At 42.7% G+C, this 26,999-nt stretch overlaps 2 protein-coding genes across 8 annotated transcripts; both read left to right on the top strand.

The window, feature by feature from the left end:
* The first annotated feature begins 551 nt into the window (after positions 1–551).
* Positions 552–8,858, top strand: LOC100306816 (nuclear receptor coactivator 4). 4 transcript variants are annotated; one of them, XM_014201214.2, is made up of 10 exons: positions 552–678; positions 2,894–3,020; positions 3,943–4,083; positions 4,266–4,354; positions 4,568–4,676; positions 5,050–5,151; positions 5,287–5,409; positions 5,624–6,685; positions 6,838–6,930; positions 7,201–8,858. In XM_014201214.2, exons 1-10 carry the CDS (start codon positions 644–646, stop codon positions 7,204–7,206), a joined length of 1,887 nt encoding a protein of 628 aa, XP_014056689.1. In that variant the 5' UTR covers positions 552–643; the 3' UTR covers positions 7,207–8,858.
* A 12,802-nt stretch (positions 8,859–21,660) lies between these two features.
* Positions 21,661–26,755, top strand: LOC106605805 (zinc finger protein 883). 4 transcript variants are annotated; one of them, XM_014201769.2, is made up of 3 exons: positions 21,681–21,866; positions 22,838–22,911; positions 23,030–26,755. In XM_014201769.2, exon 3 carries the CDS (start codon positions 23,115–23,117, stop codon positions 24,531–24,533), a length of 1,419 nt encoding a protein of 472 aa, XP_014057244.2. In that variant the 5' UTR covers positions 21,681–21,866; positions 22,838–22,911; positions 23,030–23,114; the 3' UTR covers positions 24,534–26,755. The 4 variants fall into 4 exon arrangements, with proteins under 4 accessions (XP_014057229.2, XP_014057244.2, XP_014057252.2 ...); XM_014201754.2 differs by lacking the exon at positions 22,838–22,911 and having other exon boundaries at positions 21,661–21,866; XM_014201777.2 differs by lacking the exon at positions 22,838–22,911 and having other exon boundaries at positions 21,864–22,075.
* The last annotated feature ends 244 nt before the right edge of the window (positions 26,756–26,999 follow it).

Below are 26,999 nucleotides of genomic sequence, written 5' to 3'. Positions count from 1 at the left end.
AACATTATTGGGCACAGACAACAGCACAAAGGGTAAGAAGGTAGAGACAATACATCACGCAAAGCAGCCACAACTGTCAGTAAGAGTGCCCATGATTGAGATAAAACTGCCCAGTTTGAGTGTTTGTTGCAGCTTGTTCCAGTCGCTAGCTGCAGTGAACTGAAAAGACGAGTGACCCGGGGATGTGTGTGCGTTGGGGACCTTTAACAGAATGTGACCGGTAGAACGGGCAGAATCTTGGCACACCTCCATTGTAAAACATTTTAGAAGCTATAGAAAGGCATTTATTAATGTCTACATTCGTTTTTGACACGTTTATTCTTACATTTACATTATATTGTGAGCTAAACATAAAATATTTTCCTTTGTAATGTTACTGTCCCCACTACAACAAAATACTTATTTGTAATTTTGTCCTTAACATTTCATTGAAATACTGTAGAATTCGATTCATTCCTATGGAGGATGCTCCTACTTGGAAGTGCCAATATGGCCGACCGACGGCTTCAAATCCTCACAAAGGCCAATACATATGCAATCCAGGGTTTATATACTTGATTCGGTTTTTCCCCGGTGAAAAGAGAAGCAGTTGACTTTTGCCGGTGTTCATTATATTTGTAAAACCACTGAGCTAGTTACATCGATGTCTAAGTCAAAAGTGCAATACAAGGGGAAAGGGTAGGTGCTGCCGGTGGCATGTAAACATTTAGCTACTAAGTTCTGAAACAACGGCAGCTGTCTAACTCTGTTAGCTGTTTTAGCTAACGACCTCTGCGCACACAAATTAGCTAAGGTGAAGTTAGTTGCTACAGTAATGCTAGCGAGTAACTAAACGTCTTTCGACTTCATTGAGCGGGCAAGCTGTATGAAACAGCCAAGAGACTGCATTTGTTTAATTATACTAGGTAGCTATAGATAACATGCTGGTAATAATCGATAGTGTTATATGGGATCCCCACCCAGACAGTGTTTCGCCTAGTCCTGGGGGTGCACATTTCGCAACACCCGCAATAACATCTGCTACACACGTAACATTATGAGACAAATACAATTTGATTTCATTATTTTTGCCCTAACACCTGATTCCACCAATCAAATATTTAATGAGTTAATTAGTGGAATTAGATATGTAGTGCTAGGGCAAAAATAAAAATGTGTACCCCTTCGAGACCCCAGGATCAGGATTTCGCTACACTCGCAATAACATATGCTAACCATGTGTATGTGACCAATAAGATTTGATTTGTATCACTATGGGAAAGAAGAAGCTGTTATATATGTGAAATTTTTCCAATCATATGAAATAGTGAGTGTGGAACTCTTCGCCTTTCTGGTGATGGCTGGAAGTGTATTTCCCACATGGAAAATCATTCGTGTGTTCATCGCGCCTTGGGCTTGTGCATTTTTTTGGGTTGTGTGTGTGTGTGTGACAAGCTGAAAAGGATTCGCTTGTCTGTCTTGAACCCCCTTTGAAGGGCCCTTCTCTTCCTACTAGTGGTGGTGTACGTGTGGAATGTGAAACTGATGCTGTTTGAGCCATAGAAATAGAAGAAAGGGTTGCTTTGCCCACTATCTGACGGAAACAACCTATGACGTAGCAACCGGCCTTGGTTCGGGGCTTGATAAATAAATGGCACATGAAAGCAAACAGCAAGGGAGCTATATCAAAGGATTCAAACGGAGAGATATCACTGGAGACCCAGCAACACAAGGTAGCTATAACCTTAGGAGTTTGTGGTTGGCGTTGTACGGCTGTTTTTCAAGAATACACCATGTTCTTACATGGCCAGCTGGAATATTTGAGCCTCGTCGAGACAAGCGCCTCCATTTTTTTTTTTACCGGAGTTAAGGTTACATGACATTTAAACCCGCATAAATGTATTGACCAACCGGTTAAAACTCGATTAAATGGTGGGACTATTTTTGGCGAAGAGAATTCATGTTTAGGGGGCCGGAACATAGTTGTGAATTTGTAGTGTACAAATTATTATAATAATGTCCAAAAAGAGATTGCATTTGAAAATAACAATAAATTCATCATAACTTGTTTACATTTAGATACGATCACATACGTCTTTATGTGGGAATACTTGGGAACCGATATCCTAAACTAACTAATCTGTCAAAAACCCGGCACAATGGCTATGACAGGTAGTGATTGAGCAAACATTTTAGGATGCGGTTTTGTGGGCTCAATGATGACAGAGTGAGGGATATTATGTGAGATACCTCAAAGCTGGTGTTGGGCTGAGTCAACAAGAAGCTATGAGACCAATTTAGAACTGATAGCCTAGCCTAAACATTCCTTCCAACTTAATGCCCTTGCTAAAATGAACAATTTTCGGGAGTCTCCACACATGCTAGTGATTAACAGTATACAGCACTCAGTATAGTAGGATCTCCCTGTGGAGCCTGGAACCTGATCATGAGTCTGTTGATGGTCACAATGACAATTAGTCTACTGTAATGGTAGTATGCACCTTGTTTCATTTCTTAAATCTGATACTTACTTTCCCTAAAATTCTCTGTGTTAAGAGATGTAAAGCAGAAGTGAAAACGAGAGAGAGCAGGAAAGCGAGAGTTGATGTGGGGGTTTCACAGCAAAAGGGAACAGAAATCTAACCTCACTGCTGACTGTAACATATTACCATTCTCACGTAATATTTGACTAGGGGAAGCACTCACTTTACTAGTGCATAGCCAATGAATTTTGTCGATTGTTCAAGCGCAACCCCCCATTCGACTCACAGTTGATCCCTGAAAGCAGACAGTGGTTCACTGAACAAAGGGAGGATTTAAGTCTTTGGAAAGAAAACGCAAAGAAATGCTGTTCTGTCAAAGTAACATACTATATCGCAAAGGTTAACCCTGTAATAGCTGTGCCTCTCTGCAGAATGTTTACTGTGGAGGAGCGAGAGAAGGCCACCCTCAGGCAGTGTGTGCAGGCCCGCTGTCAGCTGGAGGACGCCATCGGCGGGGTGACGAGGGCTGAGGTCCAGCTCCAGGATAACTCCAGAGAGGTGAGTCAGAAGACCCTCTTACAACCCTTGGCCCCATCCAGGAATGACACAGTTCTAGTGGCTCAGGAGGAACCCCCACTGGGTCAGTCTTTGTGCTCCGGTTATGTCAGGACATACAATGGGCTCTATGCTCTAAACAAAGTAGTTTTCAAGGATTTAGGACAAGCACCATGGTTAGTCACCCCAGGCCTCAGGAAGGCAGATGGCTATTGGGTGTATGTTTTGATGTGCTGGGAAGCCTAGTACACCTGGCAGGGTAATCATTAGTATTCCACAAAGTGATCCATGGCATTATTGTATGTCATAACTGTGGCAGACAGGCTAAGCCCTGATATGTTAGATGTGTTGTTTAAATGGGTCTTTGTCCTCCTGTCGTGACCCCAGTTAATGATTAGTATGTGGCTCATGTTATGAGGGTGAGAACGGGAACCGGAGAGACCAATAATTGAAGCATGACTACGGGATAGAGTTCCCCAGACCTGCCTTTTTATAAGGCAGCAGCAGGGGGAGAGGCTGGTCATTGCCGTCTGAGAGTACACCGACAGCAGAGCATCCACTACTGCAGCAGCTCACTTCTCACTGCGTCTTAGAGAATCAATCAACCTTTTTCTGACTAACCAGCAGAGGAATAGGTAAAACCTTATGTGAATGCCCTTCTTTGCCCTTATGCTTGGAGCAGATTGCAGATGGGTGTATAGGTCAGTGTGCTGTCTTGTCTGTGCATCTGACCTTGCTTAGTGTCAGCAGCAGGAGATTAAAGAAGCTACTCAGCCCTTGAGTGTTCTGTATCAGTTCTCAGGGCCATGACTTGACGTGCTGTGTGTGTGTGTGTGTGTGTGTGTGTGTGTGTGTGTATTCTCGTATGCAGATTATTATTATATATATTTTTTTACTGTTTTGCTCATTTCTCTGGTGTTTACAGGTGAAGTCCCAGCTTCACACCTGTATCAGCAGACACCTGGAGTCTATGCGTTCCCGTGAGGTGTGGCTCCTGGAGCAGATTGACCTTGTGCAGCAGCTAAAGGGAGAGGCTCTGCAGGCACAGCTACATCAGCTTCACTTGGTGAGTATTAACCCAGGTGTCTGCACACTCACTGCAAGATTCACTGCACTCTGCACAGTGTCTGCTCAGAAACCTCTGAAGATCAAGTTCCATTTTGTTTCTTACTTCAGTGACCACCTCTTCGGGTTAATGGCGCCAGGTCTGACCTTCTCCTTTTCTCTCCCTCTCTCTTTTGCCCACAGCTCCGAGGCCAGTTTGACATTCTCATCCATCAGCTGGAAAACTCCAACAGCAACGACCTGGCCAACCAGCTCACCGGCTGCATGGAAAAGTACGAGACGGCACAATAGCCACTGTCTTGGATCGAATGTGGTTTGGGAGCCCGCTTAAGACATGGCGCTTGAGCTATCATTTCAGCCTTTCTGTATTTGCTTCCATAATACCTCTATCGTTGTCATCCTGAAGCGTGGAATGCGTTTAGTAGGGGATGGCGAGATGTGTGGGGTGAATTTTGGGTGGACTACTAAAATGTCTCTGTGTTCAGGTTATCTTCTCTGAACCTGACTCCTGAGGAAACCCCTGAGATGAGCTTCCAGGCTGACACTCGTTCCCTGCGCCAGGCCATCACCTCCTTTGGCACCATTGCCACCCAGGTACGTGACCCACTGGGAGCTACAAGCAGAAATGCACACACGGCTTAGGTTTACTAAAGGTATATATCCTAGGTTTTTAACATGTACATTTTTATATTTAATATCAGTTGTAGTCAAGGAAAGAGTGTTAGGAAAAACAAATTCTGATGTTCTTTGTGGAGGTATACAATTGCGTCTTATCAACATGCTGGGGAAATGTTGGGGATTGGAGTTTTGAGGTAACATAGTGATTCTACTGGTTATGCTGTCCTAGATGACTGATTACCTTGTGGCCTCGATCCATGTTATGTGTTAGTGCTTCTTACATAATACCCTGACATCTCCCATGGTCACTATTGATATAATGTTCATAACTTCCCTTTCACCTCCCCAGCACGTGGAAGGAGGCCCTGTGCTGAATATCGCCTCTCAAAGCTCAAATGCCAGCGAGCGACAATGGCTTCAGGAGGGTTGTCCAATCGCAGCTAAGAAACAGGTTTGTACCTTGATGTCACAGATGACACTTTTCCATCTAAAGCGGTGGTGACTCTGGATTGCTTTTGCACAGAGTCCCCACCCACACAGAAATGCACTGTACTGACATGCCCACTCGTTTTTTGTTTGTTTGTAGAGGGTGGAGTCTGCACCTCTTGCCGACTGGCTCCTTGGAAACCGTCCAGAGACTACTGCCCCAGTTGGATACCAGTCGAGCAAGAACCCACAGGATTGGTTGATCACCCGCAGGGATGTTCAGGTGAGAGCAGATGGCGGGAAATTAACTTCTTTGTGGTTTTTAGTCTATCGAGAAACAGGGTGAACTTTTAATTTACATTTACCACATCTAATTTCACATGAAAACCCATTTTGAAGTTAATAAGTCAAAATAGTGTTGAAATTTCGAGTTGCGTGGCTGATTACACCGACTATTTTTAGCATCTGGACTGTTTTCTTTTTCCTCTGTCCTTCAGTCATCTTGCCCCATGGCCCCCTTTGACTTCCACAAGGCCTGGGGCCAGCTGAATAATCTGGAGATGTGGCTGCAAAAGAAGACTCCCATCAGAGAGAGAACCAGCTGTAGCAGCAGCTCAACCTTCTCCATCGAGAAAATCGATGAGTCTGAGTTAGACATGGCTCTGGAGGAAGAGGTGGGCCAAGAGGAGGAGGAGCAAGAGTGGGCTAAGACTGATGACCTGAGCGACTGGCTCATCACCCCGGCAACTGTTGCCAAGGAAACCACCAGCAAGAGCTGCCAGGCATCTGAACCTGACAGGTGGAAGCAGATCTTCAAACCTTTCCAGGAGGGCTTCTCCTCCAGCGAGTGGCTGCTCAAATCCGACTGCGGATCGTGCTGTGCGACCCACACCAAGCCTGTGGCGATTGAGAACCTGGGCAAACTCTTGTGTCTGAAGACCCTCCCAGCCTCAGCAGCCATCACCCCTGCCACCACCACACCCCAAACCCCCAACACACCCAGCTCTGTGGAGATCTGGCTGCAGCAGGCTATTCCAGTACAGCAGTCGTGCAAAGCCAACGAGTCCTGCTCCAGCTACTCTCAGTGTGTGTGTGACAAGAACTGCGGCAAAGAAGCCCTCTGCGCCTGGCTCCTCAAGAAGGAGGGTCGGGACAAGAACGGGGTCTCTGTGGACAAGAACAACCCCAGCAAGCAGTCCATCCTCGACTATCAAGAGCAAGAACAGAAGGTTCAGGCCATCCTGGAGGCCTGGCTCTACCCTAGCGAGCCTCGCAAGACCATGGGTTCCACATCCCCAGTCATGTCATCCCTCTCAGCCTGGTTGTCTCCACCAGCCTCCCAGGGTGAAAAGGCCAGCATGGAGGAACACAGCTCCCAGTTCAATGGCCCCAAGTCAGAAAGTCCTTTAAGCAAACCACTGCAGCCAGAGTGCTGGATTTTACCTGAGAAGACACACAGTAGCACCGCTGCCACACCGAGTCAGGAGACAACAAAGGAGCAACCCAGCACAGAACCAGAGGAAGACAAGTGGCTTGTCCGCAAGAGGGCCAATGCTCAGGTAAGGTTATGGATCATGGACTGATGGGACAAACTCGTGTATAGTAGTCTTTGTAATACTTTTTTTTTGTAATCTGTCAACCAGTGAATCTATTTAAGCCTCAAGCAAAAGCTGGGTCACTGACCATACTGTGTTCCTTGGTCTGATTTCAGGAGCGACTTGCCCCTCCCACAGTATGTGATCTATTTTCCTGTATGGAAATCGGTGGAGACAAAGAGAAGTGGCTACACAGGGTCCCTATACAGGTAAGAATCTTAATAGTCTCTAAGGGGTGCACCTTTTTGGTTTTTGCCGTAGCACTACAAAGCCGATTTCAAGTTGAGTTGATTATTTGAGTCAGCTGTGTAGTGCTAGGGCAAAAAGCAAAAGCTGCACCCCTTGGGGTCCCCAGGACCGAGTTTGAGAAATGTTGAAATAGTCGTATTTCTCTGAACACCAACATGGGATTATTTTGGTCCATTTTGTTCATTATTTGTTCCTGGATTAATTAGACTTCCTTTCCCTGTCTTTTCCAGATGTGACAAGTATATGCAGTAGTTTTCTGAAGATATTTTTTGAGGAGCCACTTCAATGCTGATCCTCGCACACAATGTCTTGATTCCCCTTTTCCTCCAATTCTCTCCTGGGACTGGGCTTTTTTAATTTTATTTTCCTTTGTTGTCATGGAGATATGCCTCCTGCCACCAGTCTGAAGTATACTGGGGTTACTGTAGCTACTACCATTATCTGATTGTTCTGAGCATTTAGGTCTGATGGAATTCTGTGAATTTGCATCCTATAATCACAGTGGAGTTGTCAATACCTTGTCAAGCTAGCAAGATTAGCCTTGGGCTCTAAAGCGAATCCGCAATGTGACTGAGAATCACTAGTCCCGAAAGGACCAGCTCACATGAATATGTAACATTATTTTCCTTTAATTTGGGGGTGACGTGAGGCAGGAGGTTTTGGTGCGACAGAAATAAGATATTTGAATCAAACATGTTTTAGGAACACTTGTTTTTATGGAATGTGGTAAAGGGTTCTGAAATGAATGTCACTAATATGAATGGCTGGTTTTTGTAGTGACTATGCCTTGTGGGTATTTGGTTAACCCCTATACTCAAATAAGAGTATCAAGTAATGTAAACAAAGCCATTCTTTTCATTGTTATATGTCTTCTTCTGATCTTACAATCTAAACCTAAAGGCATTCCCAATACATCTACCCTTATCGCACTACCATAATTCTGGTTCTGCTTTATTTGCCTAAAGTTTGCTTCATTGTATTTAGCGGATCCATTGTGAAAACGGGGTCGGCTTGCCTCCTATATATCACCTGTGTGTTGAGATTTCCACTGCTGTGCAAGTGTTTTCATGTTACAAAAGATGCAAGCTGAAAACGTTGTGCCCAATATCGAGTTTCCATTGATATGACTTTCGATTGGCTGAATCCAACGAAGAAAACATCTCCGCGTAAACATTTTAGTACCAATCAAATGAACATGTATTGATGACCTTTTGTGTACGTCTTTCTGCATAATACTTCTTTAGCTGTCTCTCCATAGTGCTTAGAACAAAGATTCTTGAAAATGTGTACATGGCTCTCTGTGAAGGAGAGTTGGAGAGGAGAAACACCACAGACGGGTTGGTTGTTTAGCAACAAAACCGACGGGTGCTCAACTATTGGGCAAAACAGACGGGGTTGATTTAGATTGACAACATGTAAACTTTATTAAGTCGCCATATGTTTATTGAAAACAAATACATCTGCACAATGAGCACTTCTCTCAAATACATACTTACATTTGTTGGTTAGCTAGCGAATTTTAGCCATATTTGCTTTGACATGAAATCAGTCAAAACAATAAATGGTATAAATAATATACGAGCCACTTACGACTCCCCACATGGCAGCTTTGTCATTGTTGCTAGCTATCTGACCATTCAGTCATAATGTGCGGCTTCCGGACATATTGATGCGCGCATCAGTTTCTTGACGTCAGCCAACCCGTCTATGGTGCTCGATGAATGGTTCTAGTGTTTGATACTAGGACTTGGTTTTTCAGTTCATCTGGTGCGCCTGTGCAAATGCTTTGTACCATAAAGTAGAACTATCCATATGATCACTTGTGTTATGCTCTCTGGAGTGATACCTGTACCATACTTAACTCTTAATAAAAACAAGTAAACCTTGAGTGCTGTGGTTGTACTTCCTTCTTCTGGAAACCTAGTGTTGCGTTTGAACATTTATTGCCCAAACCAAGTTGCAAGCATAGGCTGTTAGTCTTGAGAAATGCACAGTGCAGCGTTATACAATGTTGTGCTGATACCAAGAATATTTGCTGCTGTTGCAACCGAGTTGTGGATTAGATAAAACCAGTTGCGGCAGTCTTCCCATGATTACCGATAACCGACATTAGCCAAAGATCAACCCAAATATAGACTTGGCTTGATTACTTGTTACTTAACAATGACTTTCACCTTTTGAGCTAGAAAAGGGAAGACATTGGTTCTCCTTTGAAACAGCAATCAAAGCAATACATCCTATTGCTTCTGACATATGATTACAGTAGTGATAAGCAGAACAGACTTTATAACCTCCTTTTCCTCTTGTTTACATCTTTATCTTTGGCATGTCAGGTGAAATCACAAGATGGCTTGGTAAGACATTACGAGGTAGGTAGTTAAGAGCGGTGGGCGAGTAGAACAGATCTGATGTGCCCTTGAGCAAGGCACTTAACCCTTGTGTTGTCTCAAGGGTGCCACTGTGTTTAACAGCAAAGAAAACCCCCTAAATGATATTTTGTTCAACTTCAAATTTGGTGACTTATTCTAGTGACCCCAACATTAGAAAAAGTTTAACATCACCTTTGTTCATATTTCAATGAAAGCTGTACACCACCAGGGTACAAAGATTGTCTAACAGGCTGACTACACCGTTCGCGTCACATGCGCGAACGTTGCGAAATAAATGTAGACATGCATGTTATTCAATTATTGCACCCACACTGCTCGCGCGCGCCAACAAGCGTCTGCGTTGCCAAGGGCTAAAATAGAAGTCAGTTCAATTTCTGACGCAAATCGCGCTGCAAGTCCTGCCTCTCCCATTTCCTCATTGGTTTATAGAAGCAGGTACCCACGTGCCATCTCCTCATTGGTTATACCCATGTGGGTGACTGGAAGACGAACGAGGTCAGTGGCGGTAATGCACCTAATTTATGAAAGTTGCCAATTGCAATATAAAGTCAAGAGAAGAAAAAGCCTGGAAGGAAGAGAGATGACTAGAAACGATTCGGTTGACCGTTTTATGTGTTAATTGTCAGAGTAGAGGACCTTGGACATTTCAGATAAAATAACAACTCAATGTTTATATCCCAGGACAAATTAGCTAGCAACAGCAAGCTAGCTAAATAGGATAAATTAGCTAGCAAGTGCAAGCTAACTAGCTAAATTGGTCTGGCCCTGGGGCCATCTCTCCCTGGTACCATATAGAACAGAAACATTAACCCATGCTCTGGAATGCTCTTTAGGTTTTATCACCCAAAAGACATAAGTCTCCTGTCAGTGTTATCTCCCAGAGGCCCATCCTAAGTAGAACACACACACGATACTTACTCTATTCTGTTGCATAAAACAACCATTTGATGCAATAAAAGTATTATAACATAATCTTGCAAATTTCCACCATAATAGGTCACTCTTTTTCCACAACACAGCAGGGGGTGTAAAGCCATAACACGTTTTTCCAGCAGCAGACTATGATCGATAATGTCAAAAGCCGCACTGAAGTCTAACAAAACAGCCCCCACAATCTTTTATTATCAGTAATTTGTGTAAGTGCTGTGCTTGTTGAATGTCCTTCCCTATAAGTGTGCTGAAAGTCTAAAAATAAAATAGCATTGTATCAGGCCAAAAACAATTTTTTCCCAAAACTTTACTAAGGGTTGGTAAAAGGCTGATTGGTTGCCTATTTGAGCCAGTAAAGGGGGCTTTACTATTGTTAGGTAGAGGAATGACTTTTGCTTCCTTCCAGGCCTGAGGACACACACTTTCTAGTAGGCTTAAATTGAAGATATTGCAAATAGGAGAGCCAATATCGTCCGCTATTATCCTCAGTAATTTTCCATCCAAGTTGTCAGACTCTGGTGGCTTGTCATTGTTGATAGACAACAAATGGAATTCGAAATTACAATTCTTGTCTTTCATAATTTGGTCAGATATACTTGGATGTGTAGTGTCAGCGTTTGCTGCTGGCATCCCATGCCTAATCTTGCCAATGAGAAAATCATTAAAGTAGTTGCCAATATCAGTCGGCTTTGTAATGAATGAGCCATTTGATTCATTGAATGATGGAGCTGAGTTTGCCTTTTTCCCCAGAATTAACTATCATTCTTTGTCACTTATCTTTGTTTCATAGTGTAGTTTCTAATTATATTCAGTTTAGTCACATGACTTCTCAATTTGCAGTACGTTTGCCAATCAGTTGTGCAGCCAGACTTATTTGCCGTTCCTTTCGCCACATCCCTTTCAACCATACAATAACAAAAAAAAATGAAAAGCTAACTGTGTCGTGAATTCATGCAAAAACAAGTTAGGTATTTATGTTTAACAAAGATTGTTATTTTAACTAAAACTAAACCAAGTGTTTCCAGTATACCGTGTTCAGCTGCACACTCTGATGACGTTAGAAGAATGCATCAAAGCTAGTGGAAGAAAATGTTCCTGAGTGGCATAGTTAGTTTTGACTTAAATCTACTTAAATCTATGGCAAGACCTGAAACTGGTTCTGTAGTAATGATCAAAAACCAATTTGACAGAGCTTGAAGAATGTTGAAAAGAACCATTGAAAAATGTTGCACAATCCAGGTGTGGAAAGCTCTTAGAGACTTACCCTGAGAGACTCACATCTGTAATCGCTGCCAAAGGTGCTTCTACAAAGTATTGAGTCAGGGGTGTGAATACTTACATAAATTTGATATTTCTGTATTTCATTTTCAATAAATTTGCTAAACTTTCAAAAAACATGTTTTCACTTTGTCATTATGTGGTATTGTGTGTAGATATGTGAGAGAAAAAAAAAACACATTTAATACATTTTGAATTCAGGCTGTAACAACAAAATGTGGAAAAAGTCAAGGGGTATGAATACTTTCTGAAGGCAGTGTATGTCTACAAAGGAATAAGGATATATTTTGGGGAAATGTTTTGACTGGTCCATCCTCCAGTTTTCCTTAAGTTGGTCCCAGTTGTTTTACAGACCATAGAGACCTGCCGGGCCAGGCCCCCTCACGCTAACCTACGTACATCACCTATAAAACACACAAACAGTGTGTATATGTCATACAACAATCACACATAAGTCCGATCTAACCGGCCTACACTGATATCAAACCAACAATATCATACACTGACTTATCAACAGTGACCATAAAAAGAGATGTCAGTCAGGGGAATTCTAGTACCACAGAGACATCTGCCACCTGACATATGACCATCCCTCACACCACCAGGGGAAAAACAGACAAACACAATGGGACAAAGACATGAGTTATGTTTCCACAGTCTACATTCAACACGGACTATTGACAAAGGCATAGTAAAAGGCCAGTTTGTTTGTGTGAATTTTCACACACACCTTGGGAAACTGGAAAGTACACACTGCTAACAACAACAGTGGGATGTGTATGGGTTAATTAACGGAACCTTCGCTACCACGATGAGTTGCTCATCAGCACCAAGCATGATTTCACACAGATACATAGGAAAGTACATAGGATCAGATTAGTGCAGGAATCAGGTTTGAATGGCAAAGCATATCAATGAGAAGCCATTGCTATGGGCACACAGTGGCAAACATATCCAACAGTCTTCAGAGCGTGAGAGGGGCGTTGCAGCATGGTTGCCTGTCCCTGGCCCCATTCAGCAGCAGGGGATAAGACTGATAAAGTTCTCTCATACTGCAGACACAGGGCCCACACCCTGTGACTGCAGCCCCAAGATAAGTGTTTATGTGGCAGTATAGGTGCTATGTCACCATGGCAGGGAGAGAGAGAGAGAGAGAGACAGCTTGAAATACAAAACATCCCATTTACCCAACCCTGCAGTGTCCATACAAGCGCAGCCCACGCCCATGGGAGCAGAGCACGGATGTCAATGCAAGGACAATGCGAAACATGCTGTCATTGTCAAAACACACAGCGGATTGAACGACTGCTTCTGGACAATTTCCATAGCACCGGGAAATATATATTTTTCTTCTTGAAGAATTAAAATCCATTTATTACAGGCTATGGAATAGGTTTGGGCATACAATTATTGTTTGAGTGTGCTTAACCCCCTTGGCTGATATTGTACCCCCTCCCAGGAGTGTAGGCCAGTGCCAGATTTTTAAGAACTTCCCCTTATTGAATCTGGAGCAGTGCATGCTCTGAAATGTATGTTTGCAGCAGAGAGGTGCCCTGTGTAGATACTGTCCATTTAACAACAGCTGGTAATTAAGGCCTAGTGTCCCTCCAGACAAACTGAACCAGTCTAACCAGAATGTGGTGTCTGCAGCGACCTCTCTCAATCACATGAGCGGTGGAATTTTAAGTGGAATCTAATCAAGAGAAATGGGAAGCTGGTAAAAACCGACATAAAGCATCAGGTTGTCTTGGTCGACCACACCAGAAAGTCCTAGATGGGTATTTTCCTTTAGCTTCCTCTAAATAGAGCACGCTAGAGTAAAAATATCCTTTAGCTTCCTCTAAATAGAGCACGCTAGAGTAAAAATATAGAAGTGTTTATGTTTAATTACAAGTGCCAGAGATCACTTTTACTGCAGCTGACAATGTATTTCCATACTCAAAACACTAACACGGTTGTCTGACTATTATGTTCAATACCGGCACGTTTTACGAAGGCCTGACCTCTGCACATTTCCAATGTGAGTCACTAGTTCTACTGTATGAGAACAGGGATTTTTTTTTCTTCACAACTGACCTGAAATGCAAAAAGGAAGTGAAATGAGTGCCAGGGCTACTAGATAACACAGCCACAAATTCAGATTCCAAAGCCACAAAGTCAAACATTTGCTCTTTGGTCTATTTAAGGTTAGGGTTAGGCATACGTTTAGCAGTGTGGTTAAGGTTAGGTTTAAAATCCAATTTTAATTAGATACATTTTGGAAATGGGTGGGGTTTAGCCATAACTATGATTTTGTGGCCATGCTAACCCCTTTACACGTGTAAAAATGGGCCTATATGGAAGGGCCACATTGAAATGTTCCTAACAGAAGAACTATAAAAAGCATATGCATGACCATAGTAGCACATTTAGCACTTTTATGACTCAAGGAAAGAACCTTCAACTTGCTTAATCCAAAAACGTTCCATTATAATCTCAATCTGGGTCAGGTGGGCATCATTTGAAAGTGTATTCCATAGTCAACATGGCTAGCGAAGTGATAAAATATGATCTTACATTGTTATGCCTGGATCACACCGACAGTGTCAATGCGTTTTGGTACACCACAAGTACATTCATTTCCAATGGAACGCTGCGTTTGCCTTGCAGCTTTGCTTTGCAGAGGCAATTGCATTGTGTTCTGTGTCTTACATACAAAGGATTTATTGTAGGTATGCGTCAAACTGTATGCGTAGACGGCTTGACAGAAATAGTAGCAGAAGGTGAATGTTGCATACTATTTTGCGCAATGAAGCTGTCAGTGTGATCAAGGCATTAGGCTTTCAAAAGGAACTTCAGATAAACAGATTGTAATTTAGAATGGAATCATGAGTGCATTCAAGTGCGTGTTTCAGTGCAAATGTTTCTTCATAATACGACAAACATAGCCTCATTCTTTTAAGGACATCCCAGTGTATAGTGCATGTCATCCTGGTAACTGTGGATCAAACATAGCGATCCTAAACGTTGATACTGCAAGAAACATAAGAATTTCACTTGGGACTCATCCGATGGCATTGAGGAGTTTACCACATCAGTCGCCGGCTTCATTAATAAGTGCATTGATGAAGTCGTCCCCACAGTGACCGTACATACATATCCCCAATAGAAGCCATGGATTATAGGCAACATCCGCACTGAGCTAAAGGCAAGAGCTGCCGCTTTCAGGAAGTGGGACACTAACCCAGCTTCTTCTATGAAATCCTCCTACACCACATTGAAGGTCCCCAAGAACACAGTGGCCTCCATCATTCTTTAATGGGAGAAGTTTGGAACCACCAAGACTAGAGCTGGCTTGCCCGGACAAACTGAGCAATTGGGGGAAAAGCGCCTTGGTCAGGGAGGTGACCAAGAACCCGATGGTCACTCTGACAGAGCTCTAGAGTTCCTCTGTGGAGATGGGAGAATCTTCCGGAAGGACAACCATCTCTGCAGCACTCTACCAATCAGGCCTTTATGGTAGTGGCCAGACGGAAGCCACTCCTCAGTAAAAAGCACATGACAGTCTGCTTGCAGTTTGCAAAAAGGCACCTAAAGGACTCTCACACCATGAGAAACAAGATTCTCTGGTCTGATGAAACCAAGATTGAACTCATTGGCCTGAATGCCAAGCGTCACGTCTGGAGGAAACCTGGCACCATCCCTACGGTGAAGCATGGTGGTGGCAGCATCATGCTGTGGGGGATGTTTTTCAGCTGCAGGGACTGGGAGACTAGTCAGGATCGAAGGGAATATGAACGGAGCAAAGTACAGAGAGATCCTTGATGAAAACCTGCTCCAGAGCACTCAGGACCTCAGACTGGGCGAAGGTTCACCTTTCAACAGGACAACGACCCTAAGCACACAGCCAAGACAATGCAGGAGTTTCTGAATGTCCTTGAGTGGCCCAGCCAGAGCCCGGACTTGATCGAACATCTCTGGAGAGACCTGAAAATAGCTGTGCAGCAACGCTCCCCATCCAACCTGACAGAGCTTGAGAGGATCTGCAGAGAAGAATGGGAGAAACTCCCCAAATACAGGTGTGCCAAGCTTGTAGCGTCCTACCCAAGAACACTCGAGGCTGTAATCGCTGCCAAAAGGTGCTTCAACAAAGTACTGACTAAAGGGTCTGAATACTTCTGTAAATGTGATAATGTTTTTATACATTCGTAAATATTTATAAAAACCTGTTTTTGCTTTTTCATCATGGGGTATTGTTTGTAGATTGATGAGGGGAAAAAACAATTAAATCCAATTAAATTTAGAACAAGGCTGTAATGTAACAAAATGTGGAAAAAGTCAAGGGGTCTGAATACTTTCCGAATGCACTGTATGTGAGAATGCTGTTCATTGACTATAACTTAGCATTCAACACCATAGCGCCCTCCAAGCTTATCACTAAGCTAGGGAACCTGGGACTGAACACCTCCATCTGCAACTGGATCCTGGACTTCCTGATGGGATTCCCCAGATGTCGAGGGTAGGCAACAACACATCCACCACACTGACCCTCAACACGGGGGCACCTCAGGGGTGCGTGCCTAGTCCGCTCCTGTACTCCCTGTTCACCCACGACTGTGTGGCCGCGCATGACTCCAACAGGATCGAGGTGGTGTCACATTTTAAATACGTAGGAATTTTAAATACTTAGTGATAATTATTTACTCTAACCTTTCCTTAAAAAATATATAAAAAGTATATGGAACAGCAAAACGCAACCTGGTAAATGTTTTATTTATCAGAAACCAAATGTCAACAAAAAACCAAACATTGAAAAATAGTTATCCTGGTCAAACTAATATTCCAACTGTAGCCAGCATTACACAGTGAACACAATGTACCCGTGGCCAAGGCAGACTTTGCCCTTCTCCCTTAGCAGGGACAGCTAGGTTTTTGGGCCTTGACATCCTCAGCTGTGTCACAGCACATAGAAGTCAGGTGTGTCAACACAGGTGTGTTTGAGCACAGGGTCATTCAATGGCAATGTGTGAGCATGACAAAATCTCAGTGAAAGCAACAGCGTAGTAGGGGTTTACAACATAACCCCATCATATTGTCTCTATCTATGTTTCCTTGTGTTGGTGAGGAGACATGAGGTGAGGAAAAGTTTTCCTGTTTTCAAATCAAAGTTTATTTGTCACGTGCGCCGAATACAACAACCTTACAGTGAAATGCTTACTTACAGGCTCTAACCAATAGTGCAAAAAAGGTATTAGGTGAACAATAGGTAGGTAAAGAAATAAAAACAACAGTAAAAAGACAGTGAAAAACAGTAGCGAGGCTATAAAAGTAGCGAGGCTACATACAGACACCGGTTAGTCAGGCTGATTGAGGTAGTATGTACATGTAGATATGGTTAAAGTGACTATGCATATATGATGAACAGAGTAGCAGTAGCGTAAAGAGGGGTTGGCGGGTGGCGGGTGGCGGGACACAATGCAGATAGCCCGGTTAGCCAATATGCAGGAGCACTGGTTGGTCGGGCCAATTGAGGTAGTATGTACATGAATGTATAGTTAAAGTGACTACGCATATATGATAAACAAAGAGTAGCAGCAGCGTAAAAGAGGGGTTGGGTGGGGGGTACACAATGCAGATAGTCCGGGTAGCCATTTGATTACCTGTTCAGGAGTCTTATGGCTTGGGGGTAAAAACTGTTGAGAAGCCTTTTTGTCCTAGACTTGGCACTCCGGTACCGCTTGCCATGCGGTAGTAGAGAGAACAGTCTATGACTGGGGTGGCTGGGGTCTTTGACAATTTTTAGGGCCTTCCTCTGACACCGCCTGGTGTAGAGGTCCTGGATGGCAGGCAGCTTAGCCCGAGTGATGTACTGGGCCGTACGCACTACCCTCTGTAGTGCCTTGTGGTCGGAGGCCTAGCAATTGCCGTACCAGGCAGTGATGCAATCAGTCAGGATGCTCTCGATGTTGCAGCCGTAGAACCTTTTGAGGATCTCAGGGCCCATACCAAATCTTTTTAGTTTCCTGAGGGGGAATAGGCTTTGTCGTGCCCTCTTCACGGCTGTCTTGGTGTGTTTGGACCATTCTAGTTGGTTGGTGATGTGGACACCAAGGAACTTGAAGCTCTCAACCTGCTCCACTACAGCCTCGTCGATGAGAATGGGGGTGTACTCGGTCCTCCTTTTCCTGTAGTCCACAATCATCTCCTTAGTCTTGGTTACGTTGAGGGATAGGTTGTTATTCTGGCATCACCCGGCCAGGTCTCTGACCTCCTTCCTATAGGTTGTCTCATCGTTGTCGGTGATCAGGCCTTCCACTGCTGTATCGTCTGCAAACTTAATCGTCTGCAAACTTAACTTAATGTTGCTCCTTGGCGGGTCACCAGATTCAGGATCCTAAAACAGAGGGCAAGTGAGGACGGATATTATATCCATTAAAACACAGACATCTACAGTCTTAACACAAAGACTCACCGAACTTCAATGGGATACAAGGGTTGATTTACAGTTAGGGGTTCTAGTAAAAGTGCTGCATATTTGAAATGCTGATACATGCCTGCTGCATCGCCAAACAAGACTTGCTTCAGTTTATATGGAAATCCAAAACTGTTATCCTTGAGTGGATGAGATCATCAGGCCAAGTGTAAACAGCCTGCCAGGTCATAAACAGCCTGCCAGGTCATAATGTATCATGATTTATCTGATTCAGCTTTAGACATTCACTAACAGTAAGATAGACAGACAGTGGCATGTTGTGCAGTGCTATTTTATAACAGTGATCAGCTGAAAAATAATTATCCTGGTCAAACTAATATTCCAACTGTAGCCAGCATTAAACAGTGAACACAATGTACCCGTGGCCAAGGCAGACTTTGCCCTTCTCCCTTGGCAGGGACAGCTAGGTTTTTGGGCCTTGACATCCTCAGCTGTGTCACAGCACTGAGAAGTCAGGTGTGTCAACACAGGTGTGTTTGAGCACAGGGTCATTCAATGGCAATGTGTGAGCATGACAAAATCTCAGTGAAAGCAACAGCGTAGTAGGGGTTTACAACATAACCCCATCATATTGGCTTACTGTTTCCAGTTTTCCATGGAACAATGTTGCGTTATTACTGATACCGATTGGGGAAAACGACGGTGCTGTATATCAGCATTATAAATTCAGCCAACAGCTTTTGTGAGAATCAATTTCAGCTAATTTAAAAGTGTATAATTCAGTGCTTCTCCCATTCCTCTAGTACTGGTCTAATCCTATCAGTATTTTTACCTTTGGATCAGTGAGATCCTCATTATGACTTAATCATGGATTCATGTCATACCATGTCAAGTCAGATTCACAGGAGGTTGGTGGAACCTTTAATTGGGGAGGACAGGCTCGTGGTAATGGCTGGAGCGGAATTAGTCTTTTCCATGTGTTTGATGCCATTCCATTCGCGCCATTCCAGACATTATTATGAACTGTCCTCCTATGCTCAGATTAAGTATGCAGATGACTTTGCTCCACACAAAAAGAGAAAAGCTAAGTATACTTTGATTAGATTTAAGTCCCAAATCATGGCCTCATACCTGTAAGGGCAAGACAAGACTAACCTTTCAGGAGGTTATCCTTTAGGAGTATTACTAAATCAATAAAGATTGCAGATTGCTCAAGCAACCCATAAGAAGATTGAGTTGGGCCAAAATCCTACTACTTAAACACTATTACCCATATAGATACATTTTAATATATTTAGAAAGTTAAAATAGAACCCTTGAAATCATTGTACCACCCCAATCACAATGGCGGGCATGACAAATTGGAGATTTATCAACCAGCCATCTGAAATCCTTTGATGCATACTGAACAAATTGGTAGAGACTGCCCTCTGCTGGTTGATACCTGAATGAGTAATTCAATTCTACTGGAAAAGGGATTGAGATGAATATAACTATTAATCTGCTTTGTGTCTCAAAACCAGAAATAATTTATGAAGGAGATCCAATTTAGTCACAGCCTGAGTGGATAAATCGGTGTACATTGAGTGGTTTAGACCAAGCCATGTTTTGGTCTGATAGTCCCATGCGGAGCCCGTTGAGAGCTCCAAACGCTGCACTTTGAGAAGCAAAACAAACAAGAACTTGTTTTACAACATTTTTATTTGACATTTCATACAGGCTCAAGAGCGAGTGTAAGCGACAAAACAAGATTTCCCCTGTAATACAACAGCATCCAAGGGTGAAAACAAGCTAGCTCAAACCGGCCTGATGTTTAGTTGGTACAAATCGGTCAAATGAAATCATCAGGGTCCTGTGGGAATATTAGTCATTGTATTTTATACAACGGGTGGGTCCAATCCTGAATGCTGATTGGTTAAAAGCGCATCCCAGCCGGTGTATATTCCACAAATTACCACCCGCTAAATCTATGACGTTAAAATGCCTATTTACTCTGTTCCATTTGACTGCGCAATCCACTGTCTCATCAACTCAGTCAGGGACATTATTAAATTGATCTCCACTATAAAAAGCATCTAGACATTATCTCACATTTATTTTGGACTAACATTTAGTTTAGCAGCGGAGATTTGTATAAACCTTACTGTCTGTCTCTCCGACATTTGCAGCATTGTTTCAATGTTAAAATCTCCAACTGTCCCATAGTAATGAACGTGTAGGGGTCGGGACGAGAGAGAGAGAGGCAGGCTGTGTTTCTCAGCCAGTCGAAGTCATGAATCAGCTGGCATCATTTTTATGGATATATAAAGAAATGAATTGGAAAAAAAGTCAAACGAAACGAAGTGCAGCTAGTTTGCAGTCTTTCCAACTTCAAGTTTGAAGTTGTTAGATGTGTTGTTGGCTCGTTTCTCTGAACAACAGTGTCCTGACGAGAGAGCACATTCATACAGGCTCGATAGCGAGAGTAGAGACAAAACAAGATTTCCACTGTAATACAACAGCCTCCAAGGGTGAAAAAAATAGATGAATTCATCCTGACTGGAACTCATATGTGGAAGAGAAATTGGATCCACATACCAGTTACTGCCTGAGGAAAGAAAAATAGACAATAGTCAGTTGGTGCTCATGGCCACAACAAACAGCTCAGACTGAGTTGTATAATTTGTCCATATCAGATTGACAAACAATTTACATGGGACACCGGCGAGTTCACTGTTTGAATATGCTAAAACTACCTATACTGGATACACTTGATGACCAGGAACAATCAACAGGTGGATCCAGTAAGGGTGGTTTTAGCTAAAACCTCCCTTAGTCTTCCTTGATCCACCTGATTGCCTAAATATTCAAACACTGAACTCGCAGGGCCCCGGCGTCCCATGTAAATCGTTTGTTAAACTGCTATGGACAAATTTTGCGATTCAAACTGAGCAATGTGTTGTGGCCATAAGCATCAGCTGACTTTTGTCCATGTTTTCTAAACTTACTTGTGCGAGACTGTCTTCCTTCCTTGCTCAGCTAGCTAGCTACTTCAACTGTACTTTTACGGAATTATTAGCGCAACTACTGTAGTTAGGAAAATGTAGCTAGGTGGCTTGCAATGGATGACTAGCCTATAAACCAGCGATTCTGGTGAGCATTTAAAACCCAGGCTTCGTTAACTAGCTATATTGACTAGCTAGCACTACCTCGTCTTGTTTCTGGCTATCTTAACGCTAGCTTCTGAATAACACTGAATAGTTAGCTGCTTTGACATTATTCAGTGTACTACTAGTTTCTCAACTCCGACCCAGTCAGACAACATTTCGTTACAGTGACAGCTAGCTAGTAGCATACTTGTGGTTGACATGCACCACATGACACATCACCACTCAAAACGTCGTAAAGACGAGAACGACGTCCTGTGTTTGGATCGACAATACATCTGATATTAGATGGTTAGAAATGGAAAGGGTGAATGCAATGACTCTTATTTTAACAATCGAACTTTTAAATTGTATCTTTGCACGTAAATGGACAGTAGACGAATAATTCGACAGTTTAAATAAACTGTTCACTACAGTTTTCACGACACCCTGTGCTTGGTAGCCATGTCCTGTCCAATGATTGGTCCTCTCTGGTGCATTGCCCAATGAAATTCGAGATTTGCATGCTGCGCAGGAGCGGTATAGCTCATAGATTTAAAATGCATGTGGCTAGCTAGCTAGCCACACACTGTCCTTCAACGCGTTAAGGCAATCCACAGTATTTAAAATCAGTGATGGTACGCAGCCATTGCCAAGGCTTGACATTCATGAGGACGCTGATTGTGAACTGACAGAGGTGCGGCAGAATCGACTCATTTCGTCGAGGGTCAAGACAACGAATCTAAAAGGATAAAAGCCCGGTAAATACTAATCTCGAGACCATTAAGCTTGCGCCATCGCTTAATTCGGTATAGCTAATTGTTCATACGTCAAATTTGGCTACATAACCTGCCTTATAATCACAACACCGACAATACAATAACGTCTTGGTTATTTATGCCAAATATAGCCAGCTTGCCATATCTATTGAGCATATTATGCCGGGTGATGTACTCAGCCACGGTTGGTGGTAAGTCCTGTAAAAAAAAATGAAAACGTCCATCTCGTAACGAGGGGACTTCTGATGAAAGAATTTGCTGTGGATAATCGTATGAAGCAAGCCCTGGAGCGTTGGCTCTCGTTTTATGCCCTCCTCAAGCTGCATGTGTCATCGATGCTGGATTTGACCCTGTCAACCCGCCAAGATTTACATGATCAGTGACTAGACATGTCCATTGTTTAATGTATTATGTTTTCTATGATCAGTACTATGCAGTTTGGTCGATAGAGAAAGATTTGTCTGAGAAAAATCTATTGAATAATGCACGATTACGAAAAAAGAAAACCATGGTTTATGCTCAGCGCTATTTTTATGGCGGGCAGAATGATTTCGCTTTAGCCAGAGAGCCTTCTGAGATAATCCTAGAGAATGAATAAAACATACATTGTACTAACTAATATCTTTGGTCGATGTAGTTCTGAGATGCCATTTTGGGATTTGTGAGTGTTTTAGACACAATACATACATCTCCTGTCTGTTGGTAGGCGGCCTTTTAGCTACAGCCCATTTAATCCCCTCCCATAATGCATTGTGCTCATCCCAGTCCCTACTGTATTTCCTGTTTATTGTTGCTGCTTTGTCTGGTAATTTACTTTCGTCCTCAAATGTAGTACATTTACTAACATTTTCTAATTACTAATCATTTCTGGTGTTTCGCGCAAGCTCATACAACCGTTTAACGTAGCACCACTCCTACTGAAGCAAAGTCGTTTTTTGTTTAATTTTCTCCAGTCAACGTAATGCAAAGCACTTCCTCGGTTCATTTGCACTCAATTCAACTCCACGTTTCGATAGTGAAAGTACAAGTATGTAAATGTTTTTACCTGTGATTTTCAAAGTAATTTTGTTTATGTGTAATATTATTGGATGTGGTGTTCATTTGTTATGTCAAAAACCAATTTTTGACTTTTTTTTCTCTTTTAGGAGTGGTGGAGTCTTATTGTACCATTGACCCTGTAATTCCAACGAGACCAAAAGTTACACACATTGACGTTTGGGGTCTGCTCCAATGGAGGACTCCGAGACTGACTTGACTTCGTCTGAACCGGATGCACTTGGGGCAGACTTCATCACGGTGGAACTGGATACCCAACCCATAGAATATGTTGTCAAGTGGGCCGAGGTCGGGTCCAAGTTCACAATATCCTGTGTGAAAAAGGAGGCGGACGAGGGGTCTGGCCTAAATCTGGAGCATGTGAAGGAAGAGCCAGACGAACCCTTCTTTGCCCAATATGAAGAGGAGTTCCCTGGCTGTGAGATAGCAGAACAGAGTGTTGTAGTAAAGACGGACGACTCGGATGAGGATGACCACACTGAGCCAGGGAGTAGCCAGCTGGTCCCTGTTGGAGATGGCTCTGATTCGGGCTCAGAGAAATGGGAATATATCTCACCAGGGGGATACTACAGCTGCAACTACTGTGGGAAATGCTACAGTCATTCCTCAAGCCTATCAAGACACCAACAATTGCACACAGGAAAGGCACCCCCACCCCCAAACAAACAAACAGATACAGGGTCAGGTGAGGGGAACAAATACAAATGCACGCAGTGTGCAATGCGATTCAAAAGCAGAAGAGCTCTCGGAACTCACCTAAGAACACATCGGGGCATGAGAGTTTACCCATGCAACATCTGTGGGAAGGATTTTAACCACAGCTCCAGCTTGTCGCGTCATCGGCTCATCCACAAAAAAGGGAAGGGTATTCCCTCTGGTGTCATACCTGCTGAAATCAGTTATGTCCGCCGCCCACCTGGCAGCAGGAAAAAGAAGAAGCAGGCTGATAAGAAGAAGATCCCTGGCGAAAAGAAATTCCCTACTGAGAAGAAGTTCCCTATCAGGAAGAATCTCTCTGGAGAGAAATTCTATGCATGTACACAATGTGATATGACCTTCAAGAACTCCATTGGCCTCTCAAAGCACCAGGTCTCTCATGTCAAGGACCTGCTTAATAACTATGCCCATGGTAAAGACGGTCTCACCAAGTCCTCTGACTTGAAAATACGCCTCAAGTTGTGCTCGAGGGACAAACCCAACTTCTACACCCTCTGCAAGAAGAACAAGCGGTCAAGAGCTGCCAAGCGCCAGCGCCAAGCATCGGTCTCTGAGGAAGAGGAAGGACCATATGCATGCGAGCAGTGTGACAAGCACTTCAGCCAAGTGCAGAGCCTCGCCAGGCACCAGCAAATGCACAAGGGAGACAACAAGTTCAGCTGCTCTTACTGTAAAAAGACCTTCACCAGGTTGTCCAACCTCCACCACCATGAGAGATCTCACTCCACAGGGGGGAAGTATGAATGCACAATCTGCAGCAAGACATTTGTGCACTCGTCCAGCTACTCCAGGCACAAGCGGCAGCACGCAGAGGAGGAGGCCCGCCAGCGGAAGGGCATAGATGAGATGGAGCCACTTGATTCAGACTCTGAGTGAGCGCAGTCGTGGTCTGCTCTGCCCACACACAGCTGTCAAAACTGGGCTTCAGGGGTTGGGAGTTTTTGGGGGATTTTGTTTGGGACTGGAATTGGCTTTACTCTTGAGTATATAAAGTGTGTAATAACGTATGTTTGTATGGTATCAGCAAATTGGATCTTGGGATGGGGTTAGGAATTTGGGTTCATTTTGAGTGAGATTCCCCACCCCCTTCCCCCTCACACACATACACATTTTACCTAAATTGCACTGACAATATTGTCCTCTGCTGCTCATGCAAAACATATTTTGATTTATTTTATTTTGTTGAAATTCCCTTTTGGCCATAGTTAGTTACAGGTTTAGGGCAAAAGTATTGCTAGAGTCTCGCCAGCTGTGTAGTATATCAGCCATGTCAAGATATCACCCTTACCACACACACATCAGAAAACTGCTTTAAAATGCTTCTGATATCGAGTATACCCCCTTTTCTTTTTTTAATCTCTGATGTGACAAAGGGTCAAAATGAAAACCTTGCCATCAAACTAAATCCGGATTTGACCTCCAGTGGATTAATCTGATGTCTGCACTATGCCACATACAGTCCCTGGTTCAATGAAGCTTCTATGGTTTAGCCTCAGATTTGTATCTGTTCATGCAAGTAATCTCTGATGCTGAAAAAAACAATCAAAGCAATGAAGAACTTTATGAGGAAAAAACAAAGGAAGGTTGATTGAATCCAGGCATCGGCAGTAAATGTGCTAATTATTAATCCTTCAATCAGAAAACTGTGTTCTTTTTCCCGTCCCCTACTCAACATCACTTGATTAATGATCTTAATGACGACACACAGTGGTGACATGAAAAGACAATATTTATTTCTACATGTTTGGGATAATAGATTTGTATCTTTTTTTTGAAAACTGCTAGTGTTGAGTGATCAACCAAGTTCTCAATTAGTTTTATTCTACTACACAGTGTTCAGATGAATGTTCAGATTGTTGATTTAAGGATTTGTCAAAATAGTAAGTCCAGTCAGATCCTTAGAACTTGAATATGCTATATTTGATATTTGTCAACATATACTGCAATTACCACAACGTATACAACTGTGACTCCATATATATGTATGCATGATGAATATAACATGAGAATAGTTTACAATATATGTCGTTTTTACTTCTGCTGTTCCTGTGTGTGTAAAGCATTGCTTTTGTGAAAGTGAGAATAATTGAGATATTTAATATGTGCAGTGCATTTTGACAAAAACACTCAAATATTCCTGGGATTAGGGATTTAATATTTTGTTCAAGTATTTGTTTATTGAGGTTGTAGGGGAAACTGCACAACTTATTTATGAATTGGGAACAAAGGTGCAATTTAAATGGTAGTGAATGTGATTCACATCAATGGCCATCTTTGAAAACACCTTTTAGGTGGCAACACCTTCCGCATTTGCCCCCAAAGTTCCTCCTTTTCAGGTGTACCTTAAATCGATTACCATTCACAGAAATATTATCAAGTGCTGTCAACTACTTACTGTGTATCTCCATAATGCTTGTATACATGCATAGCCAGATGGGTTTTCTTTTCCAGCTAAAACTGTTCAGTTATCTGTTGAAAGTGCTTAACTAGTCTCCTGTTCAATGTTTTGTATTTGCTTTAAGCACAACCAGGGTACTCTGAACAATGATCAACACTTGACTTTGTGAATACCATTTACTGTTTGAATTGGTATTTTATTTGTGACTTCTAACCTCTTTCTTTGAGTGTTTGAAAATGACACCTAGGGAAAGTGTAGTGGCATGTATCAAGCACAGACCCAGTCTATTGCACCCACAATGATAATTGAAAATGGAACAATTATGATAAAGGCTTGGTACTTTCCCTGTATTTATGTTAGTAAATGTTTTTTTGTTTGTTTTTGAAGAGCTAGATTCCCCTGTTTCCCTGAAAACCTTAGTTGAGTCGGGTTAAATAGTTTTGCATTTTTTTGTTTGTGGTTCTGACCTTTTTCTCCAATGGCAAACGTTCTTCTCTCTCTTATTTTTCAGCAATCTCAGCTTTTTGAATTCTGAAACTCATATTGTTTTCATTTTCGCTGTCATTATTAAATTTTTTGATGCAGCGGACCTACATCCTATAGAGAGGTGTATGTTTTTTGTATTGTGTTTGCCTTTAGAATACAGTTGACATGTTTTGTCTTGCGTTTTGGTAATAAACCTTTCATGAAAGAAATGGTCCATGATGTCCTGGGTCTGTTTGAGAAGGTGTAGGCCTATGGTGGATTTCAGAATATTGGAACTGCTAAATCAGTAAAGTGATCACAACTGAATTGTGCTTTACCACTTTTTTTCAGTTGTAGTTTGACTTCAGCGAGACTATTAATAAAGTACAACTGTCCAGTTACTGTTGGTAATTCACCATGTGATTTTAAAGTCCCCCACTAGATGGAAGCAAAACACTTCAAATCTCCACTCAGAATGA

The sequence above is a fragment of the Salmo salar genome, chromosome ssa01 (assembly GCF_905237065.1).
Source record: "Salmo salar chromosome ssa01, Ssal_v3.1, whole genome shotgun sequence".
Lineage (NCBI taxonomy): Eukaryota > Metazoa > Chordata > Actinopteri > Salmoniformes > Salmonidae > Salmo > Salmo salar.
The sequence above is the reverse complement of the archived record's forward strand: the minus strand, read 5'-3'. Positions and strand labels throughout refer to the sequence as shown.

What these genes read in the sequence shown, in the direction of transcription:
- LOC100306816 (XM_014201205.2), top strand. Translation starts at nt 1,631, where the DNA reads ATGGCACATGAAAGCAAACAGCAAGGGAGCTATATCAAAGGATTCAAA. An exon ending in TCCAGGATAACTCCAGAGAG is followed by an intron (nt 3,021 to 3,942) that starts GTGAGTCAGAAG and finishes TGGTGTTTACAG; the next exon opens with GTGAAGTCCCAGCTTCACAC. An exon ending in TTGGCACCATTGCCACCCAG is followed by an intron (nt 4,677 to 5,049) that starts GTACGTGACCCA and finishes TCACCTCCCCAG; the next exon opens with CACGTGGAAGGAGGCCCTGT.
- LOC106605805 (XM_014201754.2), top strand. Translation starts at nt 23,115, where the DNA reads ATGGAGGACTCCGAGACTGACTTGACTTCGTCTGAACCGGATGCACTT.